Raw genomic sequence first — 26,482 nt, forward strand, 5'->3', positions numbered from 1 at the left:
TTAACTACCTACCCTATAATGGAACCATAATGTTAATCAAGTCCAGCTGTTCTTCCTTGACTTTAATAATCACAACTTGATTCCCCACTCAAAACCAAACAATAATTTCAAAGAAAAAATATTAGAAAATAAAAACCGTTAATAATTATGATTTTAATTAATTTCTTTTTTAAAAATATCAAATTACTATTTTTACTATAAAGTTAATAAAAATATTTGTAATATTACATCATTTATTATAACTTTTTTATTACGTTGCAATGACAAATAGTTCATAATACTTGACTTAGTAATCTTGCCTTAGATTTTATAAACAAAAAATGTAATTTTAAACCAAATCGTAAAAAATAAATTGTTTGAGATTGCGTTTTTAAAAATTACAATTTCAAAACGCAGAAAAATTTGCCTACCAATTGTCTGAAAACGCCTACCGATTATGACCGAACTGAAATTAACTGTCAACCAACTTAGATGAGTCGAAAATCGATATGAATTTTTTATACTGATGTCGGTTCGGTTCGGTTCGATTAATCGGTATAAAATTTTATAACTGAAATTAACCAAAAATTTCAAAATAATTTGTTATCGAAATGAAATCAATGAATTAACTGATTTAACCAATAATTTCAATAAATCGATGGATAATAGTTCTACCGAACCAAACCAATACTCACCTTTAATTTTAAAGGTCAAACCACAATTTTACTAGACTCTTAATTATGCTTTTAAAAATCACTTCTTCAAATCGTACGTTAAAATTATGAAATAGATATAAAATAAAAATGTGATTTATATAATTTCTTCCTAAGAATTTTATAGTAAAAATTAGAATAAAACAAAATGTTAAAAGAAACGCTAATTGGCGGTAACGGTCGCTCTCAGGCGGGACAGGTGATTGGGAACACGCAAAAACGGAGAAAAGAAAAGAGCGGGCTCGTGCTTACGACGTGGCCATTTCTCACCTTTCCACTGGGAACAAGACGACGACGAATTACAACAAAAAGAAAAGGCTCACACGCATAGCCTCCCCCAACGACCATATAATCACCACTAATAGTATAGTATAATTATTGACTATTGTTACTGTTGAAGATTTCAAGAAACAAAAACCGGCGACAAATTTGAAAACCACTATTTCTTATTGTTTCTCCAGCGCTCCTTCCTGGTGTTCGTGACCGGATTGGAAGACTTCAGCTCCAGGACTACTCGATTAACGAGGTAATTCTTTAATATTATTGATTAAGAACGAAGTTTTAGATTGGCTTGTGTTTAGTTGGAGATTTTTGCTGGTTCTGGATCCGCTGCGAGCTTGAATTGTCTGAATATTTTTTGGTTATAATGCACGGGAGTTTTGTGGTATCGATTTTTGATTTTTATTAGGCTAAACCTAAATTCGATTTCCAAGTGATTAAATAATGCTGGAATTTTTTGTTCTTCATAAAAAAAGAAGAAGAAATTGTTATGTTTGACTTGGTAAATGCAAGATGGTTGTTGGTCAGTGACAAAGAATTTGTGTGTGGGAGTGTGTATTAGCAATTGATTAGTAGAATATATAATCTTGGAAATATTAATTATGTAAGTGTCTCAAGTTGCTGTGAGCGGCCGAGTAGCTCTTTGGAATGTCTTTTCAGGCAAATGAATGAGCAGTTTGGGAGTTGATTGATGTCAAAAAGCGAATTTTGTTTTAAAGAGTTGAGGTGTGAGGAGTGGTTGCAAGGGCGATGTGTTCTGTTTAATGTGTAGAAATTGATGTCTAAGAGCCGGCGTGTAACGAAATGTGAAAATTGAGTAGTCCCTCTGTTTCCTAATATGATGATTGAAAATTTCCTCAACCTAGATGGGGAGAATACAAAGAAAAATGACGAAAAGATACTCGGAAGGCTTTAGGAAATCTGAAGTAATTTTGATAAGGTCATAAATTGAATTTCAGTGGATTTTAATCTGTTTCTAATCCTTATATCTTCCTTGGTGAATAAAAATATGGAATAACATAAAGCTCAGGAAAGACAAACCGGGTTTTTCTTTTAATCAATTATATGGAGTGATCCCTTTCTTGTCCCATTTCAGTTTTCATGTGGAGGGTATAATTTTAAACCAAGAAGATAGGAAATCGCATATCTCAGACAATAATGAGTTGTAGCTGCTTTGGGGCCTCAAAAATCAGGAGGAGAAAAAGTTCTGCTCATCATGAAATAGAGGGTAAGGACTTAAAAGAGCACTTTTTTTCATATTTTAGATTCTGTTAACTACATCAGAAATTGAATTCCAACATATTGTCTGCATTATGTATGTTGCATAACATGTCTGTTACCTTGAGGAGCTTTTCACCCATGCGCATGTGTGTTTTACTAACATTGTAACACTGTTTGTGACACATGGAAACATTTTGAGGAGTTCTTTTGGTGTGATTTTGTATGAGCCACCTTCTTTGCATATTATGGGATGCTATTTCTACTTCTTTATAAAGAGCAGGGAAAAAAGATCTGTTGATGTTTCTTCTATATTGACTTGATCTCTAAAACTTATATAGAAAATCCATCTTATAACTACATGCGTATTCATGCTTCAGAAGAGGTTGGGGGTCATGAACTTAAATGATTTAGTGTCTCTGGAATTTATTTTACATTATTTTGCATTCCCCCCCTCCCAAACAAAGAAAAGAAAAAGTTGTACTGTTAACCCGACATGTGGAGCTTATAATGATTAAATATTTTCTCATCAATAGACATGAACAAAACCTTAGCTAATAGACATGAACAAAAAGTTGTACTGTTAAAGAGGTTGGGTCATGAACTTAAATGATTTAGCTGGTGCAAGTAATGACAACCATGTTCGGTTTATGGAAAACAAACTTTGAGATACTTCTGATCAGCTTGAAAATTTGATTCTTTAATGTATTCAGGGATTTGGACACTGTTGTAATGGGGCATTCTTTAAGGATGGCACATGTATATGAACGTGAAACTCAAAACGCCATAAATGGTTATTTGAGATTAGCTGATGCATTACCCTGTTCAAAGCCAGATGCAGTTTTATGTTGAATTATTATGAGGGCTTTCAAAGTGTCTTTAAAAAATGTAATTATTTTTATTATTCTTTCACAAAGAAATCCTCTCTCTTTGCCGCAACCTTATCATTTTACTCTACTCCAACCTTATAAAAAAGATAATAATAATAATAATATACCCTCAACCAACTTGTCCCATGATGTCTTGTACATGTCATATTTTTGTTTAATCAGCATAAAAGGATAGAATTCTAATCCATTTTGATTGTGGGTCAATTCTTCTACATTATCTGAATCACTGAAATTATTAGCTCAATTTAAGATTGGCCCAGACTGTAAGAATGGGAGATCCTGATTTGACCAGTGAAGCTGCCTCTGTTTTAACACCTCTTTGTATTAAGTCTGACTTGAAAAAGAGTTATTCAGGTGCACTGGGTGTATTCTCATAAAAGCTTTGGAAAGGCCATTAAGTGTCAAAAATGTTCATCAGACTATCAGTACTTGGGTTCATTTTATTATTATAGTCTACCTGTAAATAGGAAGTAGCAGACTAGCAGTGCAGCCATGCTTTGGGTTCCAACTATTTCTCATCTGTTTTAATTTAAAGTCATTGGTGATATTTTTATAGAACCTTTTATTCCCTCTTTTCTCCAGCTTTCCATACATTGCTAAACGTTCTATTTCATCTTTTATGATTTTCTATTTGTTCCTTCGCTTGCTTTTGTTGCCTAGGGAACTTACTTGGGAACATTAAACGTTTCTCCTACGATGAATTAAGTTTGGCAACAGATAATTTTCATCCAAGCAACAAGTTAGGGCGGGGAGGTTTTGGAACTGTTTACAAGGTATCCGAATATACAAATGATTTTACCTTTTTAATTTTTACAGGATTAGCATGCAGTTAACATTTTGAAAAATTTGTAGTTATTATGAATATTCTTTAGGCGTACTTATAGAACTATTTAGACAGATGGGTACTCCTGTTTTTTTGTTTTTTTTTTTTTTTCATTGCCCATGTCATTGTCGTGGTTATTTTTTATGAGAAATTATGAGACTTCCACTTGGAATGTAAATTATTTTTTACTCCAGGCTTTCAGTGTCATGGGAAAGCACCTTTCATTGGTTGCTGCAAAAATTTTGCACCAAAAAACTTGAAACCTGATTGCTGACAACCTAAAAAATATAAAGATTAAACATTACATTTGTATCAAATTGGAATTGCTTCATTGGTAAACAACAAAGTCTCATATATGCAATTTTGCTAGGGAACCCTAAAACGTGGGATAGAAGTTGCTGTGAAGAAACTTTCTGCCCAGTCAAAGCAAGGATTACGTGAATTTATGACCGAAATCGATACTATATCAAATGTCAGGCATCCAAATCTTATTGAGTTGGTGGGGTGCTGTGCTGAAGAATCTGACCGCATTTTGGTCTATGAATATGCAGAAAATAACAGCCTTGATAGGGCATTATTAGGTAATTCAGAGAAAACCATTTAGTCTGCAAGATGAACTCGATGTCTTTACACACAATGTAGGATTAAAAACGTAATTTATTTTCCTCATGTTTGTAGGTTCAAACGGCGCAAACATCAGACTGGATTGGGAAAAAAGATCTGCTATTTGCCTAGGCACTGCTAGGGGTCTTGCGTTTCTTCATGAAGAACTTGTACCACATATTGTGCATAGAGACATCAAAGCCAGTAATATACTTCTCGACAAAGATTTAAACCCAAAAATTGGAGACTTTGGGCTGGCTAAACTTTTCCCAGATGACATCACTCACATTAGCACAAGAATTGCGGGAACAACGTATGTTGTCTTTCAAATTTTCAGTTGACTGTTATTTCATATTTGTCATTACATCTTCCTCACATCATTAAAAAATCCTTAGTATACAAGTTTTTGTGATCATAGCTATTCTGGACAAGTTATTCGTAAGTGTGCTGCAGCAGGAACTTCCAAAAATTGGTAGTTTTATTCTCTGAATCTTAAAAGCGCAAATCTGAAAATGCATGGAGATAGCCACAATTTGAGCTGTAGCTGCATTGAACAGGATCCTTGAAAATTATATTTCAGAACAGATTTTATCGTTTTAAACCACCATATGAGGCATAAAAACAAGAATCTTTGTACTGCTAGCTTGATTGGTGTAGTCTGAACCACATGCATTTGAAAGTATACGCTAGAAGAAATAAAATGGATAAAGAAGATGTGATAAAACTCTACACATAACAAAAGGTTCCCAATGCACCATTGGAGCTTGTCAAGAATCAGGTACTTATAAACACTAGAACTTGAAAGATGATTTTAGACAACACTGGAATAAAAATTAGATTCAAGCGTTCTTAATCCTTTTATTAAGGGAAGTAAAATAATAATTTTTTTAAAGACTTCCATCAATAACTAATTCTCAAATGATTGATTATTGCTAGTGAGATATATTAAGATTGTGTCTCTTATGTGTGTTCCAATAAAGTACTCCTGCATATATTTTTATTTGCCCTAGTCCAATTCGGAATGAATTACTTCTGTTATAATTTTACTCCTAGATCTTGATTATAGTAGCTTGATGAATTTGCATGCCTTATTTTGTCAACATTTAGGATAAATATCGTCAAAACATGTCCTCTTTTAGTTTTCCTTTAACAAAAAAAATATAAACAAAAGAGAGAAATTTAGAGTATTTTTTTCTTGTCTTCCATTTCTTTTTTGTTGATTTTCAAACTAGAGCATCAGGATATTTTGATAATTATTTTAATGATTCATTACAAAAGATTGTGTATTTTGAAACTTGGTCAGTTTGTACTTTTCCCCGACATAATCGGCATTTCAACTTTTATCTACTATGATTTAGATGTTTCCAATTTATTAGAAGGAAAATGTGTTCGAGTCATCGAACACATTGGAGTTGTATAATGACGTAAAAACTGTAGAAGGCCTTCAGTCTAAAGTTGAAATTTAGATTTAAACTTTATGTAATAAGTGAAGGCAGATACATAAATTCATGCCTTGCTTTTGTTCTCTGCAGTGGTTATTTGGCACCAGAATATGCCTTGGGTGGTCAGTTGACCATGAAAGCTGATGTTTACAGTTTTGGAGTGCTTGTGCTTGAAATAATTAGTGGCAGAAGCAGTGCAAGGGCGAATTGGGGAGGAATGGAGAAATTTCTCTTAGAATGGGTGCGTTGGTTTTGCCCTTTCCTTTTTTTAACAAGATTCTCAGTAGCTTCTGACATCTGCTGCTCCCCTCATTAATGAGTTGGCAATCTAGTTTCTTCCTTCTTTGCCTTGATATATTATTTTAGTAATTGGCAAAAAAGAAAAAATGATTATCCTACTACATTTTTCTAGTTTAAGATCTTACACTTTTACAAAAAAATAGTCAACATGCTCATTCATTTATTGCAAAAATAGTTTTTAGTTGTAATTGTAAAGCAGTTTCTTCGTCTTCTCTCTCTCTTGGTAATTTACTTACATACATCAAGGATTTGGCTTAGGTGCTGCAAAAAATCGATATAAGATCTTCTATTGTTTCTTTAATGGTTCAGATTTAATTCAACTCTCTCTCAAAAAAAATACAAGAGATTTCCTATAATTTTTTATACACCACTTAAGCCAAATCCTACAACAGGGACTGGAACCCCCAACCTTACACACCACCCCATATTTATGGATGTGCTACTTGGCCAAAAGGACCATTGACCTCTCTCTCTCTCTATCAACCATAAATAGTATTTACTTTTGTTAACTGAGAATCTAGGTCTGCAATTAGATGGATGATAGAATTTTTGCGGCTGATCTCTATTAAAACTAAAATAGAAAGAAAGCCAAGACACGAAAGAAAGAATCTGGTGCTCTTGTCATCTTCTTCTTCCTTTTGTTTTTCTATAAATATAGCGATCTATCTGGCACCCCTTTGTTGGTCTTTGCTCTTATACGATTCCTTACCATCTCCTTGGCTTTAACGACTACTTTTTGCTTCCAATAGGCGTGGCAGCTCTATGAAGAAGGGAAACTGTTGGAGCTAGTGGATCCAGAATTGGAAAAATTTCCCGAGGAAGAATTGATTAGATACATGAAGGTAGCCTTTTTCTGCACTCAAGCAGCAGCAAACCGAAGGCCACTGATGAGCCAGGTTGTTGAAATGCTTTCAAGGAACATCCGGCTCAATGAGAAGGAACTTACAGCCCCTGGTCTTCTCACTGATTCAGGGGCATCTTCCTCGAAAAAAGGGTCAGTGTCCGAATCTACCACCTATCAGATGAGCTCTGTCCCAGTAACAATTACTCAAGTAACCCCTAGATGAGGTTATAGAATGCATGGGTCTCCCATTGCAACAAATTTTTTTTTTTTTTTTCTTCTTTTTAAGTTACATAGTTTTTTATACTTCTTTTTGTCCTTTGGGTTGAGGGTTCAAGCAGAGTCTCTCTGTCTCTCCATCTCTTTCCCTTTTCTTGTTGTGCCAGGATTGCTTCGAGTAGGAAGTTTGCAACATGTGGATAGCATACACGCAATTTTGCATTATTTGATATCATCATCTATGATAACTGAAAATATTGTTGTAACAGCAGGGAAACAGCAAATGCCAATACTCTCTCTCTCTCTCTCTCTCTCTCTCTCCAACATGCATGAAAGAAACTGTCTCTTTTGATGTGTATACAATATGGAGCTGTTTGCATAAAAATAATTAAGGGCGATGCTACTCTTTATTCTCATTTATACCCATTTTATATGGGTTGAAGTGACATGTTTTAAGTGACCAATACTTTTATTTGTTTTAAGTGTCTGACATAAAAAATTACTTAAAACACGCCACGTCAACTGGTGTAACATAGATGTGATAAATTAGTATAAAAAATAGCATTAATCACAGCACAATTTTTTTTTTGTTATAGAAAAAGAGTAATGCTACACTTTACAAGCATTATATCATATCCCCTTCACACTGTTGATGTGGCATGAGTTGAATAAAAGTAAAAAAATATTATTCTTTAAAGTAGTCATTCAACCCATGCTATCTCTGCTAATGTACAGTGAGTATAATAAATGGGTGTAAAGAATAGATTTATTCTTTTTGTAAATTAATAAATCTCATTAAAAAGTGCTAAAAGGGTGCGATAAAGTATACAAGAAGTATATCAATTTTCAGCATCAGAACGTTGTCTGCTCACAGCACAAAAGAATATAAAAGAAAATGGTAACGCCATCAATTCTTAGGGGTTGCATATGTAAACTTGCAGACAACTTTGATCCTTACCAGAGATAAAATGTTAGTACAAAAAGATTAATATCATAAATGCCGAAAACAATGACAAATTTCAATCTCAATCACAACATATTACAAAACAACAAGAGAATAGGCTTCCCAGTTCAAAGCTGAAGAAAATGGAACCAACCAGTACGAATCCTTATTCTCCGTAAAAGACACAAACTACTAAGATTTTAGAATCAGGGAATAAATAGAACAGCGACTCAGAAGAAAAACAAAGAAAAGTGAAGAAGAACAAATAAGAAAGATGTTGTATGGCTATTATGGTTATGCTGCAGACTGTTCTTCGGCATTAACAGGGACTTCTTGCTCGGAAGTGTGTGAAGCACCATTAGAGGCGGCGTCTTTGGTTGGTAAATCCGGCTTTCCTGCTGCTGCAGATGTTGTGGCACTTGATGCTGCATCTTTTCCATTTTTAGCATCTTTTCCTTCCTTCCCATCTTTGCCATCCTTGGCAGGTGCAGGTGGAGGCGGTGTTATCATGTGGGGAGGGGGTGTGTGCTTTAGCTTCACCAGTATTTGGCGCATTCTTGAAAGATCCGTGGGTTTTCCGGGCTTTGGACCCTGGATGACTGTGACTGAGGGCTTCTTGTCCTGATCTTTCTTGCCTCTCTTCTTCTCAATGTTGGGGACCTCGTAAGGAATGATCTCTGCTATTGCTTTCCAGTACTGTTTGTCTGCCTCTTTATGAAACTTCTCTTGAGTAGCCAAGTATACCTGCACCAAAAATACACCCATATTCTAGCATTAAGAAGACTTCAACTAGAGTGAAAAGAGTTAGTAAATTGCTATACGGCTGCCATATAATTGAGATGACGTGACAGTAAAAATTATTCTTTTTTCTTTTATAATCAGTACTGATCCAATGTCTGATTTTCACTGTCACATCATCAAGTCGAATAACAGTCTACTAAACAACATTACTTGAGTGGAAAATAAAGTGGCTCGACTAAAAACTACTTCAACATTTTACCTTCTCCCTTTCTCTGTTGTCAGCCTTACTAGTCTCAACATTAAGCTTCCTTTTCTCATAAAACGCTTGTATATACTCCTCAGCTTCTATGATGATCTGGTTTCTCATTTCTTTCTCTCTCTTCTCCTTCTCCTCAAGCAGAATAGCATTTTGACTGCACCAGCAAAATTCACAGTTCGTTCTTTCTTAAATTTAATTGGCAGGTAATTCCAATGTAATTTACAAAGATCAAAGAATCTTCACATTTACAATTAGCAAATAAACACAGAGGGTGTTCCCTATTTGAAAAACCAGATCAATTAAATTATTCTCTCAAACAAAATTTACCCTTTTTTAGGTTAACCCCGTTTCCCCCTGCTACAACAGAGTTGCCCATATTCATGAGTTATGAAACTAACATATTGCCTCAGTCCCTCAGTTACCACATGTAGACTATTTGGTGGCAGGGACGGGGGCTAAGAAAAGGAAAGCATCTCCCCCAGTCATCTGGGCCGTCATTCATGTCCATCTATATAAAGGTTGGTGATGGGCAAACCTAGAAGTCTGGCATGACGCACCTATTGCAAAACTAACATTGGTCCCCAGGTAGCAATCATTCATGCTTCTACTTAAAGACACAAATACACTTATCACTTACAGCTGGTTCAATGATGTTACTAACTTTTAAGTTTTTCTTCTTTTCCCTTTTGACCAACAATAGAAGTGCCAAGACCCACAAAATCCTGTCCCTTCTAACATGCATACCATCCAAGGACCTCCCTGCATGAAAGCAATGCTCCACTCATCCACTGGAACAAAAGAACTTATGTAACATCTTAGCAATTAGCATCACAAAACTTAAGTTTCAACATCTCACTTCAAGACCCTACAGTCATCTAAAGTAATTTCCTACATTTCCAACAACTTTTGACAACAACTAATCCACCGATCTCAATACCACAAGGTCATTTGTAGCATGCAAATGTAGCTCAGACCACATGGAATCAAGGTAACAAAATTCATGATGGAATGAGTATGATCATGTCATAACCATTGTCATTCTGCACAAAAAGAGGCATCTAATTGACTGGATATATGAGTAAAGGCTGTCTACAGTCAAACCATTGAAATACCAGGACCACTTGTATTTCTACCCTTCTACTAAAGAACCCCACTGAATCACATCAATGTTATAACATGAACAGAGGGTGGGGAGGGGGGAACATTTTCCCTCTACAGTCCAATTCAAAGGAAATTTAAAGCAATCCTTCCAATGTTTCTGATCTAATAGAATAGTAAGCATTCAAATAGCACTACCCAGTTTAAACCAGCTCCAGCTGCTCAAGCGTGAGGACTCCTTACTAGCTACACAAATGAATAACACTGAGTTCCAATAAAATTTGATCCTCAAGATACCCCTTAGCATTATGCGTAAAAAAATGGATCCAACTTCTCGGGCTGAAAAAAAAAATCTGTGTGAAGAACAGAGACTAGATAGACAGAGTTTTTGTACAATTGTACTAGAGCAGCGCATGTACATGCACGCATCCCATTGCACTTAGTAATCTCCTAGGGATCATAATGAATTAAGCCATCAACTACGATGATCTTATACATTCAATTAAAACGTTACTAATCTATATATTAAAAAAAAATAAAAAATGAGAGAGAGAGGGAGAATCTATAAAAAAAAAAAATTAAAACATTACTAAAAATATTACTTCTTATTAAGCTGCACTTCACTAAAATCAAACTAACTTTACTTGATCTCTTCTCATAAAGAAGATCAAAACAAACGAGTTTCTATACATATTCTCCAAAAAGCACAACTTGCACATGCTATCAGAATACACTCCGATGCAACAGTTACAACAGCATATCAACTAAATAAACAAAAAAGAAGGAAAAATTGAGCAATAACTATCTAAGAAGATCAAAAACATCAGATCTAAAAGATTGCAACCAAATTCAAATTGGATCTGAAAATCAGAGAATTCAATCTCGCGAAAATTTCAATACATAAATAGAAATGAGGGAATTGAAATCCTCACCGCCTCCATTCGCGAAGAGCGAAGCCTTCATCAGGCTCCATCTCAGTCGGCGGCGGAAGCACCGGCCCGTCCGAGACAAAAACGTCGTCTCCGATGCCGTTATCACCTACACCGTAACCATTGCCGTTCTCCGCGTGGATCGGGTTGAACGGAGATTGAGAGTAACTAGGGTTCGGATCGTCGAATCCGAAGATCTCCGGAGAGGCGGAGGCATGATCGATGGAAACATTACCTTCCGACGGGAAAGAGCCGGAGTAGTCACCGCCCGCTGGTGGGAAGCTGGAGTAGGATCCGGATCCGTATCCGCCACTGGTGAAGTTATCGTCGCCGCCGTCGTCGTCGACGAAGTGGCCGTGCGAAGCGTTCACGTTCATCTCCTCGCCGTCGATGCCGTACGCGTCGAACGAAGACATCTTTCTCTCTCTCTCTCTCTCTCTCTCTCTCTCTAAGAATCACTCACTTTCTCTCTCTCTCTGTGTCTCTCTGAAATGGAAGAGCTTTGGAAACCTTTTAACTTTATGACTTTTTATATACTTAATGGTGACGGAAAAATGAAGGGACTGGAAATGATTTTGTCAAGGAGATCTATACATTACTTGGTGCAAGCAACGTGCCGTTTAGCCGTTTAGCCGTTTACGTTTAGTGACTGTAAAACGACACTGTTTTCGCAAGCAAGATATTTGGCAACCACCAACTACCCTCATATTGTGTTTCCTCCTAATTAAGTTTATTATTAAATTAATATTTCTTAAAAAAAATATGATTATTACATACTTTTTTCTTTTTTTTTAACTTTTATATGTATTTTAATAAAGCATGGTGTCAATTTCATTGATTAAATTGGAGAATTGTTTTTTTATCATTTATTTATGATCAAAATGTTTGTTAATGTATTTTTGGGAAATGAGTTTTTTTTTATTTTTATTTTTTTAAATCGTGTTTTAATGTGACGTAAAGGTAAAATCAATTGTTTTTTATATGTTTAAGCACAACTTTGTATATTTGAAAAATGAACAAAAATTTCTTACAAACCGACTTCTAAGAGAGACATAAGTCTTTTAACTTGTATTTCTCACTTCTTTTTTTTTTTTTTAAAGAACTATTCTCTAATAAGAAAACATATTCTTTTCACATGGTCACCTTTTTTTTCAAAATAAAAGTGCCATGTCTTTTTAATAAAACTTCTTCTTACTCATATAATACTACTAAAAAAATGGTTCTCATATGCTACGAGGCATAATTTTATAAACTAGATGGAAAAACCTCTTTCAATCCAATTTGGAAAAAACTTTGTCCATTGTGTTCTAAGTTATTTGTTAATATTTGGGAAAAATCCACTTTACCTCCCTGAAATTTCAGGAGTTTTTCAATTTGAACCCTAAAGTTTAAAAATTGGCAATGTACTCCCTTAATGTTTCAAAAATTTTCAATTTAAACCTTTCGTTACTAATTTCTGTTAAATTGGACTAATTTTTTTTAAAAAAAGCATAAGGGTAATTACATAATTTCATAAATTTCCATCAAATTTGCCTAAAATTAATAACGGAAAGTTTAAATTTAAAATTTTTGAAACATTAGGGAATTACATTGCCAATTTTTAAACTTTCAGGTTTAAATTGAAAAATTCCTGAAACTTCGAGGGGGTAAAGTAGATTTTTCCCTTAGTATTTTTATTTTGAAATCAGAAGAAAGCCCCTTTTTGGTATTTACAATTGTTTGTACCTGTAGATTATTCATAATTTCAAGTCATTTTGCCTAAAAGGAATTTCCTTTTTTGGGTCAAGTATGCATGGAAACTTCGCATTATATATATATATATATATATATAACAAGGGAAAACAGGGGGGGCACACAAATGGCTCATGGAAGAGTGGAAATTTGGAAATGATTCAGAGCACAAAAAGCAGTTTCCCGTATTCATTGATTTCAAAACCATGTTTTATAAAGATTGCATCACTATTATAGAATTCCAGATGCAGTGGTAAGTCAGATTTTGTTAAAGATATTTCTAAAGGAGTGGTGGAAAATCATATCAGTGATCCTGGGTAAACATCCTCCTTGAAATGCCTCACCTAAGTTCATCAAACCAACTCGAAGGTGATGAAAAAAATTTCAATCCATACATACAAGTGAAGAAACTGTAATGATGACTCTGCTCAGATCGCTATCCCTGTTAACTTTCTCAATACTCTCAGGACACTGAAATTAATATATTCTGTATCTTCAGTGAGGCGGGCATTGAGATGAAAAACAGTACATTGGGGGAGTAAGACTGTCAACGGTTAGTATGTTAAGCGAATCCGAGCAAAGCCTGAAGCTGCCCTTGATGAACACCATATTCAGTTTTCTTCTGCTTAAACAAACATCAATACACTGTAACTAAATCCAACAGCTCGCAGAAAAAGGCACCGATGGCAACGGCAACATTAAAACGCAGGACTACATGGCACTGCCTTCTATCATCTTGTGAGGTCTCTTTGCATTTTGGGGAGAAAAGGCCTCATACAATAGTAAGTGGAAATCCTGAAACAGGAATCCTTAGGACTGCACTTTTTTTGGCGTCTCCCCCTGCTTTCATATGAATCTCAGATGAAGCCACAAGATCAATCTGGAGGGAGTTCCACTCGAGTTTCTTACATCTTCAGAAAAATCGAGGGCTAATAGTCAATTGGCAGTCCTGGATCTCAATGTCCCTTGCTCGTCTCTAAGCTACTTATGTACCGTAAAAAGTCCCAACGGTAGCCGTACCAAAAAGTGGGATGAAAAAAAGCATAATGGTCATTCAAGGTACAGGAGGAGCATTCTTGGCATATCTAGCAGAAGAAGGCATCCGCTGCATAACTCGCGGAAATTCTTGCTTCAGACGTTTATTTGGCATCCCATGCAATGACCTTACATTGTTAAAAACACAAAATAAGAGAAAGGGAATGAAGAAGAGAGGATAAGAGAAACTAGAAAACAATGTTCATACAGAGAAATGGAATTCAACTAATAAAAAGAGACAGAAAAACGTCATAAGGAACCAATTCCCATCTACTTTTATGTGCAAAAACTGAACCTGAAGGACAAAGCCCGAGGTCTCCTTCTTTTGTTTTTATATTTTCACAGCTTCCATGTGCACCAAAGAAAACTTCGTAACCAAAAAGAAAGAAGGGGGAAGGAGTATACCATAAGAGTCTGCTTAATATTTACCATGTTATCCCAAAATCTGAGCAATGATGAGAAAATTACAGAAAATTTAATTGAATGGGACCAATTAGTCACTTCCCCAGCCCCACAAATCACAACATTTATGATAATTTGTTAGGCTGGCTGGTCATGCCAGAACTCAACTTTAAATTAGAAGTTCCATGTAAAAGAAAATTAGTAACTGAACAATAGCAACTGGTTAAATCACACACCTAGGAGAACCCTGACGCTTCTGACTAAATTGACCAAGCATTGATCTTAAACTTCCGAGCGCCTTTTCTGCAGCCTAAGTAAAGAGCACATCGAGGTGGTTGGAGAAAATATAAAAAATAAAGGTTCATAAAATTCACACAAGAAGAAATCATGTGAATCCCTTACAAGAAAAGTAAAATACCTGCATCTTAGCCTCATCCCATGTTAGCCCCATCCCTTTCCCTAATACCTGTCCGTCTACTTCAACCTGTAGCATAACACCATATAGAACAAAGATTGTTAAAACTAAGTACAGAATATGAATCACTAAAAAGGCCAAAAAAATAACCCAAAAATGATGTTGCTTCTAATTTCCAACAAATTACATCAGAATCATTCTCAAGAAATCCCAACATGAGATTATCTACGCTGCTTCAGTGGGGAACCATCTCTAAGACAATGAGACATTGAACCTCAAGAAACCAAAGATGTACAAATATTAGACAAGTGTAACCTTGTAGGACCTAAAATAATTTTGCTTAAACTCCTACAACACAAACCCAGCCCCTCAATTTCAATAATGAATTTTGATCCATTATTCATCCCACATATGGCTAATGGACACAAACCAGTTAAATGACCAAGACATGTACATATAATGAATGGATATGTAGGTCCTAAAGTACAAGAAAAAAGAATGATGCAAAAAATCAATAATATATATTTGAAATTGGCCTTGCCAAGCTCAAAGGATGCCTGATTTTGTAACACCTCACTATCACATTGGGAAGATGAATAACTCACAAAGAGTGGGTAGATTATAAAGGCACTCATGGGTGCTAAAACCCACATTAGTTTATTATCAGGTGAGACTAATGTGGAATTGAGCTTTATAAGTGATTTTATAGAGCTCCAAATTGACTAGTCTTTTTGGAGTGAACGTAGATGTGACTAATGCTTTCTCTGGCTTATTAAAAATTGTATCAGAGGAACCTAGTAACGTCATTTAGTACTAAAGCACTGCATTACGTGACCTTGACGAGGACGTCAGGGATTTAGGAGTGAAGATTGTAACATCTTAGTCCCACATTGGAAAGATAATACTCTATGTAGAGTTGGTAGGTTATAAAGGCACTCATGGGTGTTAAGTCTCACATTGATTCCTCACTAGCTTTCAAATTGACTAGTCATTTTGGAGTAATAACGCAAATGTGACTAACACTTTCCTTGGATCATTACAGGTTCAATATTCAATTTTTTACCCCTTGCGGGTCAGTACGAATTTTGACCCATTATTCATCCCACATATGGCTAACCAGCTAAATGACCATAAGCTGTACATATGCAGATCGTGTGCAGTAATGAAATTCAGGACATATACACATCATGAAGAAATACGCAGGTCCTAAAGTATAAGCAAAAAGAAGGATGCCAGAAATCAATAACTAATAATTTAAAAGGCCATGCCAAGCTCAACAGATGCTGGGTTCAATATTTAAATAAAAAGAACATCGTAGTTTCATAGCAAGCCTAACAATAAGTTCATTTGTGCAGTTCCTTTAGTATTCCACCGAGTTTCCATAAGAGTGCAGAAAGAGAGGGAAAAAATAATCATTCCACAATCCAACAAAGTACAACGTTGAAACTCAAGACACAAGCATTCTCAAACTTCATTCAAAATATTAGAGTAAATAATCTTGTAAATGCAAACCTGTGCATAAACTTCATCATTCTGAACTGAATTACCAGAAGGTGGAGGCCGAGGCTGGAAAGCAAAATCAAGGCCTTCCATTGTACACTAAAGAAGTAAAAAATGCACATGAATAATCATAAATTTTTTTACCAATTATTTGAAAAGCGTAACAAATATGAAAAATCGAAGATGCTTAGGTTCTTGTGATCTTACTAATTCCTTCAGTGCAGAGACTGAACCCATTGACTTCTTCGAACCTTCCAACCTAGGGTCCAGAAGCCTAGATGGTTCAGATGCAATTGCAAACGAAACAGACTCCTCTTTGGACAATGGCTGATTCCCAAAAGAATTCAAATTACCCACAAAACCATTGTCATTTGCGTTGAGAAACATGCTGGCGTCCCCATGCACAGGTCCAGAATCAGGCTTAACACGTGACATATATATATCTGTGGGGAAAAGGGTCCAATGATATGGTCAGTATCACAAAAAGGAAATGCCATGAGAATAAAAATACATAATTTAATGAGGGTTCCCCAACAAAATTAGCAAGTAGGGAAAGCCAGGATGCGCCAATGTACAACAAACATGCAAATTTGACATTCCTTACGTAATTTGAGAACTAAATGATATGGCCAGCTGGAGATATTTAGCATACTGGCATGAGACTAGCTCATCTTGGGCTTGTGAATTAGGGCCCAAGCTCAGACATAAAAAACTTAAACTGTATGAATCCAAAGAGAGTTTTGAGAAATAACTTTCATTAACAAATACAACAGTAAGCAATTAGTTAAAAATTGCTACTGAATGCACTTTGGGGAGCTGACTTGCACTCAGCAGTTCTTCTGGAAGCAATTTGAATACGATTCAACAGAGCCTATTTTCTTCCTACATATTGTCCATAAATCTCTAATTCTTATAACTAAAAAAGTCACTTTTTGCATATAAATTATATCCAAGCAGGACCTTTAATCCTTCCCGTGATTTCCAAATTCATTTCTTATATTCAGAATTTAAAATGCAGAATATTTAAGATAATGCCACTTGTAAGTGCTTCAATGAATATTTCAGCTGTAGTAAACGTGACTTAAGACAGATACAATATAGACCTTGGACAATGATCTAATAACACAGCAAGAAACATAAAATATAACAATAAGAAACCTTACTAGCCAAGTTCTTAAGAGAACCCTCAGCAGCCAGACGTTGCGCTTCCCTTCTTGTTCTACCAATTCCTTCACCAATTTTCTCTCCTGCAAACCAGACCTACAAAAAACAATTGCCGGATGAGTTATCAGGGCATGACATCTCACAGCACAGAGATGGATAACATAATCAAGTCTTTAGCTCTGAACTAAACCATCCTGTAGATTTTATGGGTCTAATATCCAGCTCCAGTAAGCAAATCTCAGTCCTTGTTGCATTAGGGCAAATCCTACTCTTAATTTGATGTACTTTCATGAAAACGTGAAAAAAATATGTTTACCATTAGATAGAGCAAAACAGGTATATTGATTTTGGCTAAGCTAGGTAAGATATGGTGTGTAAATAGTAGCTATCTAAAAGCAAGCATTTGGAGTGACAAAAATCTATGTTGGTAAGTAGGGCTATAAACGAGCAGAGCTCAGGTGAGTTAGGGCAGTAAACGAGCCGAGTTCAGGCGAGTTAGGGCTGTCCAAGCTTGGCTCATTTAAAAATTTCACGAGCTCGAGCTCATGCCGAGCTCCAAAATCTAAGCTTGGCTTGGTTCGCTAAGGAAAATTCCTTGTGTGAGCCAAGCCAGTCAAGCCGGCTCAGCTAATTCAAACTTAAAAGAAAAAAAAAAAAAAACTAACTTGGCTCAGTAAGAGAGTCTTGCATCCTTTTTATATATTACTTAGGTGATAAAGATTTTTTGCTTTTTCCATGTGGGACAACAGGACAAGCTAACTATTATTGTGAGAGATGTGTGCTTGATTTTATTTTATTGGTGTGGGACACTTATAAGCAAACAAATACAAGGAAAATCAAAAAGAGTTTACTCTTAACACTTAATAGTAGCAAAAAAATGTTTAATATACATGGTTAATAATAATAATATATGAAATTGACTTTAATAAAAAAATTTAAATTTAAATTTAAAAAATTAAAAAAAAAAAAACAGTTTATTATATATTCAAATTATCTAACATTTTTTTTTTAATATTAACCAATTAGCTCTCTATATATATAACTAAACCAATTAAATAATTAGTTAACTTAGGTTAATACACACAATACACTAGTTAACTATAAATAGTTATACACTATATGACTACATTATTAATATTTTAACTATATATATATATTTAGTATTTATGCTACATACTATATAAGCATAAATACCATTTATAATATATAAACTATTTAATAAGTTATATATTATATAAGCTATTTTAATATATATATACACGAGTCGCGCTAATAAGCGAGTCGAGCCCCTATACGAGTATGTTCACGAACTTTAAACGAGCGAGCTGAGTTTCATACGAGTATGTATCGTTTAATAATCAAATATAGTTTCGTATTCACGAGCGGCTCATTTAATAATCGAGTCGGGCACGAGCCGAGCTTTATCGAGCCGATCCCGAGCGATCTCACGGGTAGCTTTGTTCGTTTACAGTCCTATTGGTAAAGGTGACAAATATTTTTCAATGATAATTTTCTTTTATTGTCTCGTTGCAATATAGTTATCATATTAAATGAGAATGGATTTGGTATTTTAGTATTGCCTTCATTGCCTTACAGTTCCAACCTTATTTCTTTGAGACCAGCTCATTAATTTGTGGTGGAAAAAAAAAATGCAACTTTATACGTACCACATCAAAACTAAAACCGCAGAAAGATTCCGATAAAAAAAAATTTACTATTCAGGCAAATAAGACCCCAACTTCCCCCAAAAAAGAAGACTCTATACCCTTGAAACTAAAAAGAAATTAAAGAGTTCATCAGTAAAGAGTTAAAAATACCTCAATGGAGAATTGCAATTCAGCACTAGCAACCAAAGCTGGCCTGAAGTCCACCTACCAGTACCATTAAAAAGAGGGGGAAAAAAAAGGAACTTAGATGGATATGCATATATGATCCACTCTTAACTTGTCTCTCACTATAAATCTCTTTCCAATTACCTTGGTTCCACACTTCATTGCAATTTCCTGTAACACTACAGTTGAAGTTTCTGCATTTGAAACACCTCGCCCAGATTCAAAGTCAAGATCCCTGTTGCTGGAAGATGATCGACTGAATGGAATCTCCTCAGCTACAAAAAAAGGCATCCCCATAATATAACAACACTCACGATAAACTTTTCATAGAGAAATTAAAAAGATCACTTTAATCAAACAAAGTCACCAATTGAAAATGCTACAGAGTACATATCAACATCTTTAAATGCTCTGGAATACATTTTCCAAGAAAGTCAATAACCAATAAACTTCCATTTATGTGTGAATTCAGATTCAGAAAATGCTTAAAACCGAAAATGAAAAAGTTACCACTTGTTTCATCAACTTTGCTCATGGCACAATTGGGGTTAGATGATCATCGAAATTCTAAATGGATGCCCAGCAAATAAGAGCCTTATTTAGTTATACCACAGCTTAGGATTAGCTACAGGCATCCCCTTTCAACATTCAGATTTATTCAACACCATCTCTTCTTTCAAACATGGTAAGTTTAATACTATTTTGTTGATTAATGCCTTTGGATAACAAACTAAGATGCTTAAAAATTTAAAATCTTATCCAACATCATGGTCAACTTTTTCTAAATAGTAAGGTGATTTTTTTTTTCCAGAAGTAACAAAAAAAAAGGTTAAATTTCATAGAAATATGTAGTTGAGTTCAGTGCTTTTGGGATTCACCAGCACTCATAACAGCAAGTCCACCAATGAAAAAGACCTATAAGATTCATCTCAGTATGCAATTTAGTGTCATAGCTCACCTGAGAGAGAATGGTAACTAGACAGCGTATGGTTTAATCTCAATCGATCATCTCTATGAAAAGCCTGCAAACAGATAATCTTATAAGATTCATACCCTAGTCACGAGTAAATTTAGCCTTTCAGTGCAGGAAACTTAAGTATAAAGTCAGACCAAGATCAAGTAACACTCACCTCTTTTGGCAATCTTTGATTTTCATGAAGAACTCTATCAGAAGTAATAGAACTCTCACCCTTAGGGAAAAAAGATGGATGAGTTCCATGCTTCTCAATATGCATTGGTTCTGAATCTAAGGGAAATTCTTTGGGTGCTGCTCGGTTCAGTTGTGGTGGACTCATCTCTTCCTCCACTGGAAACCACCCACTGCGTGATTGTACACGTGGACCAGGAACTTGTAACGGAGGTCTTACAGGAAATGAAGGTTCAGTTGATGCATGATCTCTTGTATCTTGCCCATGTTGCAATATAAGTAGCCTCCGCCTTGTATCAGGATCTAATTCTGATTCTGGTACCTCACCCTCTTCTCTAGCGGGAGAACTTTGCAAGCTTGGTTCTGGGGGCCCAACAACATGACCCAATGGTTTCACATGTGAAGCGGGCTGAGGGAACTGTATATTGGGAAATGGCATCATGGAGGCCTGAGTAGTTGGCAGCGGAACTGAACTAGAAGCCGATCCTGCTGTATACTGAAGAGCAGGAGCAAGCCTTGGATCTAGATTAGTGACTGTTGAAGAAGCCGATAGTGCTTCCTGAATTAAAGATGCAGAGAAAAAAATAAACCTGAATTTTAACTTGAACATATAGAGTCAAACCACAACAAAGCAAACAGATACAAGAGTATTCCACATATTAACATCAACAACCCCATAAGCATGGCTTAAAAGAGTAGATATCTCGTTACTTGATTTTATTGAATCCGATATACAATTATACATAGACCCAACAATTCCAAAGGTAGAAGATTACCTTTAGCCTTCGTTCAACCTCAGTATCTGCCATGCCATCAAAAGAAAGTGGATCTTTGTTTCCATTTGAAGCAGAAGCATCATCCTGCAAGGTGCAAAAGTATTATTGGTTAACAAGAAATCTGAGTAACTTTAGCAAAAACGAAAGAACCAGAGTAAACAAACTTTGTCCACACTAACCTCAGAAACCAAATAGTTGCTCACATCAGGAGCAGAGGGAATATCTTTAATATCATCTTCATGATTAACATCACAAATCTTTTGTAAAAGACCCTCATCGAAATCTCTGTCATCAAAGTCCAAGGTCGTATCATGCCAAAAAAATGATTATAGACATATACACACACATGCATATATTACACAGACCCACACAAACACACATTGGACAAGAATTTATATGCTCAAAACTTAGGTCCAGCAGTAAAAATTAACAGATGATGTACTTATTGGGGCTACGTATTCTTACTTGAAAAAACCACCTCTAACATTGCAGGCAACATTTCTCGCCACACACAAGACAGGTATAGCATTATTTGCCTACACAATATAAAGAGTTACAATAAGTTAGTCTCTAGGGTGCATTTGCACTGCATAACCAAATGTAAATCATGCATACCTCAGCTTGGGGTGCGTAGTATGGAGCAAATGCAGGAACAACATGCACCCGTGGTTGATCTTTCTCATCCCACACTTTCAAGCGATCATCAATGACCAATGCCATCTTAGGATGGCATAAGCCTTCTTGGAAGACGTTGAACAGTGACTTCCTTGAACCTATTATTTAGTATATAAAACAGTAATAAGCAGCATCATAGGAAAATGAGCGTTCTGATTTAAGCAATTGCAGCCAAAAATTACAACAATCTGTAAATAGCCCAGCCTTTTTTTCTTCAATAATGGCACATTACAACCTATATGTTATTAGCTTCTCCTACAAATGAAGCAGAGAAATGAGAGAAATGGAAAGGATCATGTCACTTACCAGACTTGACACAAACAATGCGATCCAATAATTCTTTTGAGTTTATCAAATTTGAATCTGGATCAAGTAGCCTCCACATTTCTAAAGCATAATCCCTTTCAGCCATCGTGCAAACATAAACCTCAAAACGTTTGCGCCCTCTTGCAATCAAGTAGCTCCGGAGATCATCCCATGCAGGTCTCAACCTCACAAGAACACTTGTATCGCGAATCTATAGAGAAAATATTTTTATATTAATTGGACCAACTTATTCTATCGATTCTATACCTAATAAATTTCACCCCAAATATCTAAAGGTGTCTCCACCATCCAGTCAACCCCATTGAGTTGATATTGCATGCTCCTCCAAAAACTTAACAAGCACTATTACCTAAATCCCATTGATATTCAACTTCTTGCACATAAAGCATCATGTTTTACCTTAAAGGAAACAAAAAATGACAATACTGATTTAAATAAAAGAGTGCCAGGCATTTTACTTCAATGACCAGATAATCAATAACTAATACTCTCCAGCATTGGTGTATAATTTCAGAAATGCTACAGTAGAAACACCAAGCAACAGGCTGAATCAGTATTACTTATTACATACCTGCGGATTGATGCGGGTCAGAATAATGTTCTTCTCCTGCAACCGTATAAGTGGCCGAATGATAGGTTGATGGTTATCTGACAAGGCAGGAACAATCTCAGACTGAGTTTTGATCACTTTTCCATTTTCAAGGACCTGATCATTTTCAGCATATTGCTTCAATATAATCTTGTCATCTTGATAACGCTTGACCTCTGCCTGCATACCAGAAATCCGCTGTGGGTCCACTTCACTGTTTATTTTCCGCTGTAGGGCCTCAATCCTATCCTCAAATGAGCGCATTGTATTTGCTACTATGAGTGTTTCATCAAGGTCAAATACTATTCCAAGACATCTAAGGTTCAGCATGACAAGACAAGAATCATAAAGTCCTGATGCAACGTTGAATCCCCAGAAACATGGATATTGTTTTTCATTATTCCTGGAATACATAGCAACCAAGTGAAGCTCCTCCCCTCCTAGTGGCATTACTGCAGTCTGTAGATGCCATATGGCAATCATTGTCAACATTTGCATAAAACATCCACATCCAAAAAGAGAATCAAGGATGAAAAGGAAATATAAGTTTGTGCGCATGGTTCTTAAAGACATACTTCTATAGGAAAGGAAGAATCACACAGCAAGATAAAGCAGCAGCACAATTATGAAAGATCATTGATTCACACAATACAAAAATTCTGTCAATTATCTTCGTATTATAAACATTAGGTAATATTATGGTAAAATAGATGGTCTTTTCTAATAAGTAAAAGAAAATTTTAAAACAGCAAGAACATTTAGATAATGCAGGAAACCCTCAACCCATCCATAAGGCAAAATTAGGAAATAGTTTCATGGATAACCCCATCAGCATCTACTTTATATATAACATTAGACATCCTTCACATAATAGAATCAGGCCCACAAAGTTCTTGTTTACCAATTCTCTGAGCTATTCCCAGAAATAGACACTGAAGACTTGTTTTGCAGAGTTCCTAGGTAAAATTCCTTCTTTTAACGCTCTACTATAAGGCAGAAAAAACCCTAATCGTGCCAGGAATGGCATCCCTGACCACATTTTTAGCAAGATTAATATAAACAATCGTCAGTAACATCATAACTATCATATGTTATATTCTTAGAATCATAAAATTTCTACCAAGTTACCCAATTTAGCAAGTACCAAAAAACAAGCCTTAAAAACCAGTCAGTTCAGACAGTCCTACGCAACAAGATCATATCTTTCTGTACATTAGCAACTAGTTCAGACAGTCACATTATCTGGGTTAAAATATCAGAATCAGTAAATTCAAAGTTCAGATAGTTCTCAGAAATTATGGGCAAGAGTAGTTCACTGAAACTGTCAAAAAATTTCACTGTAATTTCAAGATGGGTCCTTGCTAATTTTTGTCCAGGGTCCTCTGCAAGATTAACAGGATTCATTAAGAATATGCGTTTTCCTCGTTTTCTTTTAAATATTTCACTTTCTTCTTCTGAGAGTTTAAACTGGAGTTTGAATGAGCTTTTTTTGGTGTTTTTTTTTTTTTCTTGTTTAATCTTTCTGGAGTTGTGCTTATACCTTGTACTGGTTGATACACGAGGAGTGCAAAAGATAGAGCGGCGAGTCCTGTGACTGCGAGGACTTTGACTCCATTTTGAAGCAAATCCCACTAGACGTAATGGTATGGAGCACTGCCAGTGGTGGACACCTCTCACTCGCTTGCGAAAAGTGACTTATTCTGATTTCCTTCACTTCGATCATCAAGTTGTTGTTGTTGTTCTTGTTCTTGTTCTCTACTGGGTACATCTCTACTTCTCCCAGTACCTCCTCCCCCTGATACACCACCGCTTTATACATATTCATTTTTGGCCAATCAAAATCTCACACTTTGGTGGCTCAGATTGTTCAACAATTTCCGTGTAAAACTCATGGATTTCTACGAGTTTCTTTCCAGGGAAAATATCATCATCGTCTCAAGAATGCTTTAGATTTGATCCCATTTTTTGGAATTTAACAAACAAAACTAAAAAAAATCTCCGATCTGTGAGACAAAAATTAGGATTTCTTTTTTCCTGGAAAAGTTTTAGATCTGATTGCTGCTGATGGATGACGATGACCACAAAACCCTAACCAGCTTTCTCCGATCCCCGATTGCTACACAAAGAAAGATAGGATTTTCGTCTCAGAAACAGTGTGTGGTGGAGCTAGGGTTTTCATTTCGATGGTGTTGGCGATGATGATGATGGTGGTGGACAAACGAGTCGTCAAAAGCGAAACCCTAGATCCAGAAAGCGAAAGGTCAAAAATCGCACTCCAATGCGCAGAGATAGTGATAATTTAAAATTAAATAAATAATAGTGGGGCAGATTTTAAATTTGTATAATCTTGTGTCCAAGTGGAGAATATCTAATTCTAGATCTCTGGACATGTCAAAACAAAAAACTACATGCGTTGAAAAAGCAGGGGTGTAGATGAAGGAAGATTCGGATGTACGTGGAACAAGTAGAATTTGGTTCCAAAAGTGGGAGTTCTAGTTGAGGTTGTTGATCGGGTGAATGTGATACATGGCGGGTCATAATTGGCTCGCCGCTTATGTAGTGTGATCACGTATTCGGATTCTCTGACCGCCCACACGAACTTTACAGTTGCAAGGGTTCGTGCGGCTTCTGCATTTATCGCATCACTCTTCTAATTTCAAAGTACAAACAAAAATTACTCCATTCTATGAACAAAGTATCAAAAGGAGGTAATTAAACAAGGATTAAAAAATTAAAAAAAAAATTGTTTTTTTCTCTTTTGTTCTTAGCTATATTACAATCAACCCTATAAAGGTAAATTTCTATAGGGAATATAAACTTAATATGAAGTAAGCAATGATTTACCATAATATCAAAGCAAATGTAGCAAGGTAAATCTTTGTCCTCATCATTCTTCTCATATTCCATTAGGGTTTCCCTTATTAACCAGGGGTGTGAGTTCATGCATAATGGTGAGTACTATAATATAAATTAAATGATTAAATTTATTTATTCATATCATCTTAAGCTTTTGAGATAAATAATAATTTAACTTGACATTATAGTCAAATATCTTGACTCTTAAATACAAACTTTGTCTCAATCAATTCACATTTTATTTCAAATAAATATTTCACTTGTTTGCTTATTTTAGTGATGATTTAACAAATTATATTATTTATTTGTCTTTAGCTTAATTTAGTATTCACATAATATTTAAGGGTAATTTTACTTTAAACCCCTAAATTACCACGCGATTTGATAAGCCCCCAAATTTCAAAACATCTCAATTTGGACCCATGAACTTTCAATTGTACTAAATTTGAACCCTTCCGTCAAATTTAGCCGTTAACTTCCATGATTTACCCAAAAAAAAAAAACAAAATATCCTTGATTGTTTTTAACTTTTTTTTTAAAAAAAAAAAAAAAATTGAATTAAGGGTGAATTTTAAATTTAATAAAAAAATCATGGGTATAAACGTCATTGTCTCACTTTTAATGTTTAAAATCTAACGGAGAGATTCAAATTGATTGAATTGAAAGTTCAGAAGTCCGAATTGAGATGTTTTAAAGTTTGGGGGCTTCTCAAATCACTTGGTAATTTAGGGGTTTAAAGTAAAATTACCCCAAATA

General features: G+C 35.4%; 3 protein-coding genes across 3 annotated transcripts; 1 reads left to right on the forward strand and 2 right to left on the reverse strand.

Moving 5' to 3' along the window:
• Nucleotides 1–1,014: 1,014 nt before the first annotated feature.
• LOC132170908 (cold-responsive protein kinase 1-like) lies at nucleotides 1,015–7,575 on the forward strand. The gene is made up of 7 exons (XM_059582062.1): nucleotides 1,015–1,218; nucleotides 2,068–2,199; nucleotides 3,740–3,852; nucleotides 4,273–4,483; nucleotides 4,581–4,818; nucleotides 6,038–6,188; nucleotides 6,997–7,575. The coding sequence occupies exons 2-7, from the start codon at nucleotides 2,130–2,132 to the stop codon at nucleotides 7,312–7,314; spliced, it is 1,101 nt and encodes a 366-aa protein (XP_059438045.1). The 5' UTR covers nucleotides 1,015–1,218; nucleotides 2,068–2,129; the 3' UTR covers nucleotides 7,315–7,575.
• Nucleotides 7,576–8,278: 703 nt separating this feature from the next.
• LOC132171772 (clathrin light chain 2-like) lies at nucleotides 8,279–11,800 on the reverse strand. Its single transcript, XM_059583170.1, has 3 exons — nucleotides 11,281–11,800; nucleotides 9,251–9,404; nucleotides 8,279–8,994 (listed from the first exon to the last, which is right to left on the reverse strand). Exons 1-3 carry the CDS (start codon nucleotides 11,691–11,693, stop codon nucleotides 8,545–8,547), a joined length of 1,017 nt encoding a protein of 338 aa, XP_059439153.1. The 5' UTR covers nucleotides 11,694–11,800; the 3' UTR covers nucleotides 8,279–8,544.
• Nucleotides 11,801–13,297: 1,497 nt separating this feature from the next.
• LOC132170528 (RNA polymerase II C-terminal domain phosphatase-like 1) lies at nucleotides 13,298–25,144 on the reverse strand. The gene is made up of 17 exons (XM_059581536.1): nucleotides 24,411–25,144; nucleotides 22,853–23,329; nucleotides 22,261–22,471; nucleotides 21,895–22,052; nucleotides 21,745–21,815; nucleotides 21,459–21,564; nucleotides 21,280–21,363; nucleotides 20,487–21,062; nucleotides 20,315–20,378; nucleotides 19,501–19,631; nucleotides 19,342–19,395; nucleotides 17,524–17,620; nucleotides 16,568–16,803; nucleotides 16,373–16,459; nucleotides 14,864–14,929; nucleotides 14,682–14,755; nucleotides 13,298–14,171 (listed from the first exon to the last, which is right to left on the reverse strand). The coding sequence occupies exons 1-17, from the start codon at nucleotides 24,693–24,695 to the stop codon at nucleotides 14,063–14,065; spliced, it is 2,886 nt and encodes a 961-aa protein (XP_059437519.1). The 5' UTR covers nucleotides 24,696–25,144; the 3' UTR covers nucleotides 13,298–14,062.
• Between the last annotated feature and the right edge of the window lie 1,338 nt (nucleotides 25,145–26,482).

This window comes from Corylus avellana, chromosome ca2 (assembly GCF_901000735.1).
Source record: "Corylus avellana chromosome ca2, CavTom2PMs-1.0".
NCBI classification, from domain to species: domain Eukaryota; kingdom Viridiplantae; phylum Streptophyta; class Magnoliopsida; order Fagales; family Betulaceae; genus Corylus; species Corylus avellana.

What these genes read in the sequence shown, in the direction of transcription:
- LOC132170908 (XM_059582062.1), top strand. Translation starts at nt 2,130, where the DNA reads ATGAGTTGTAGCTGCTTTGGGGCCTCAAAAATCAGGAGGAGAAAAAGT. An exon ending in CCTTGATAGGGCATTATTAG is followed by an intron (nt 4,484 to 4,580) that starts GTAATTCAGAGA and finishes TCATGTTTGTAG; the next exon opens with GTTCAAACGGCGCAAACATC. An exon ending in AGAAATTTCTCTTAGAATGG is followed by an intron (nt 6,189 to 6,996) that starts GTGCGTTGGTTT and finishes TGCTTCCAATAG; the next exon opens with GCGTGGCAGCTCTATGAAGA.
- LOC132171772 (XM_059583170.1), bottom strand. Translation starts at nt 11,693, where the DNA reads ATGTCTTCGTTCGACGCGTACGGCATCGACGGCGAGGAGATGAACGTG. An exon ending in GCTCTTCGCGAATGGAGGCG is followed by an intron (nt 9,405 to 11,280) that starts GTGAGGATTTCA and finishes TTGCTGGTGCAG; the next exon opens with TCAAAATGCTATTCTGCTTG. An exon ending in ACAACAGAGAAAGGGAGAAG is followed by an intron (nt 8,995 to 9,250) that starts GTAAAATGTTGA and finishes TTTTTGGTGCAG; the next exon opens with GTATACTTGGCTACTCAAGA.
- LOC132170528 (XM_059581536.1), bottom strand. Translation starts at nt 24,695, where the DNA reads ATGAATATGTATAAAGCGGTGGTGTATCAGGGGGAGGAGGTACTGGGA. An exon ending in CGTGTATCAACCAGTACAAG is followed by an intron (nt 23,330 to 24,410) that starts GTATAAGCACAA and finishes TGGCATCTACAG; the next exon opens with ACTGCAGTAATGCCACTAGG. An exon ending in AATTGCAATTCTCCATTGAG is followed by an intron (nt 17,621 to 19,341) that starts GTATTTTTAACT and finishes TGTTTTTTGTAG; the next exon opens with GTCTGGTTTGCAGGAGAGAA.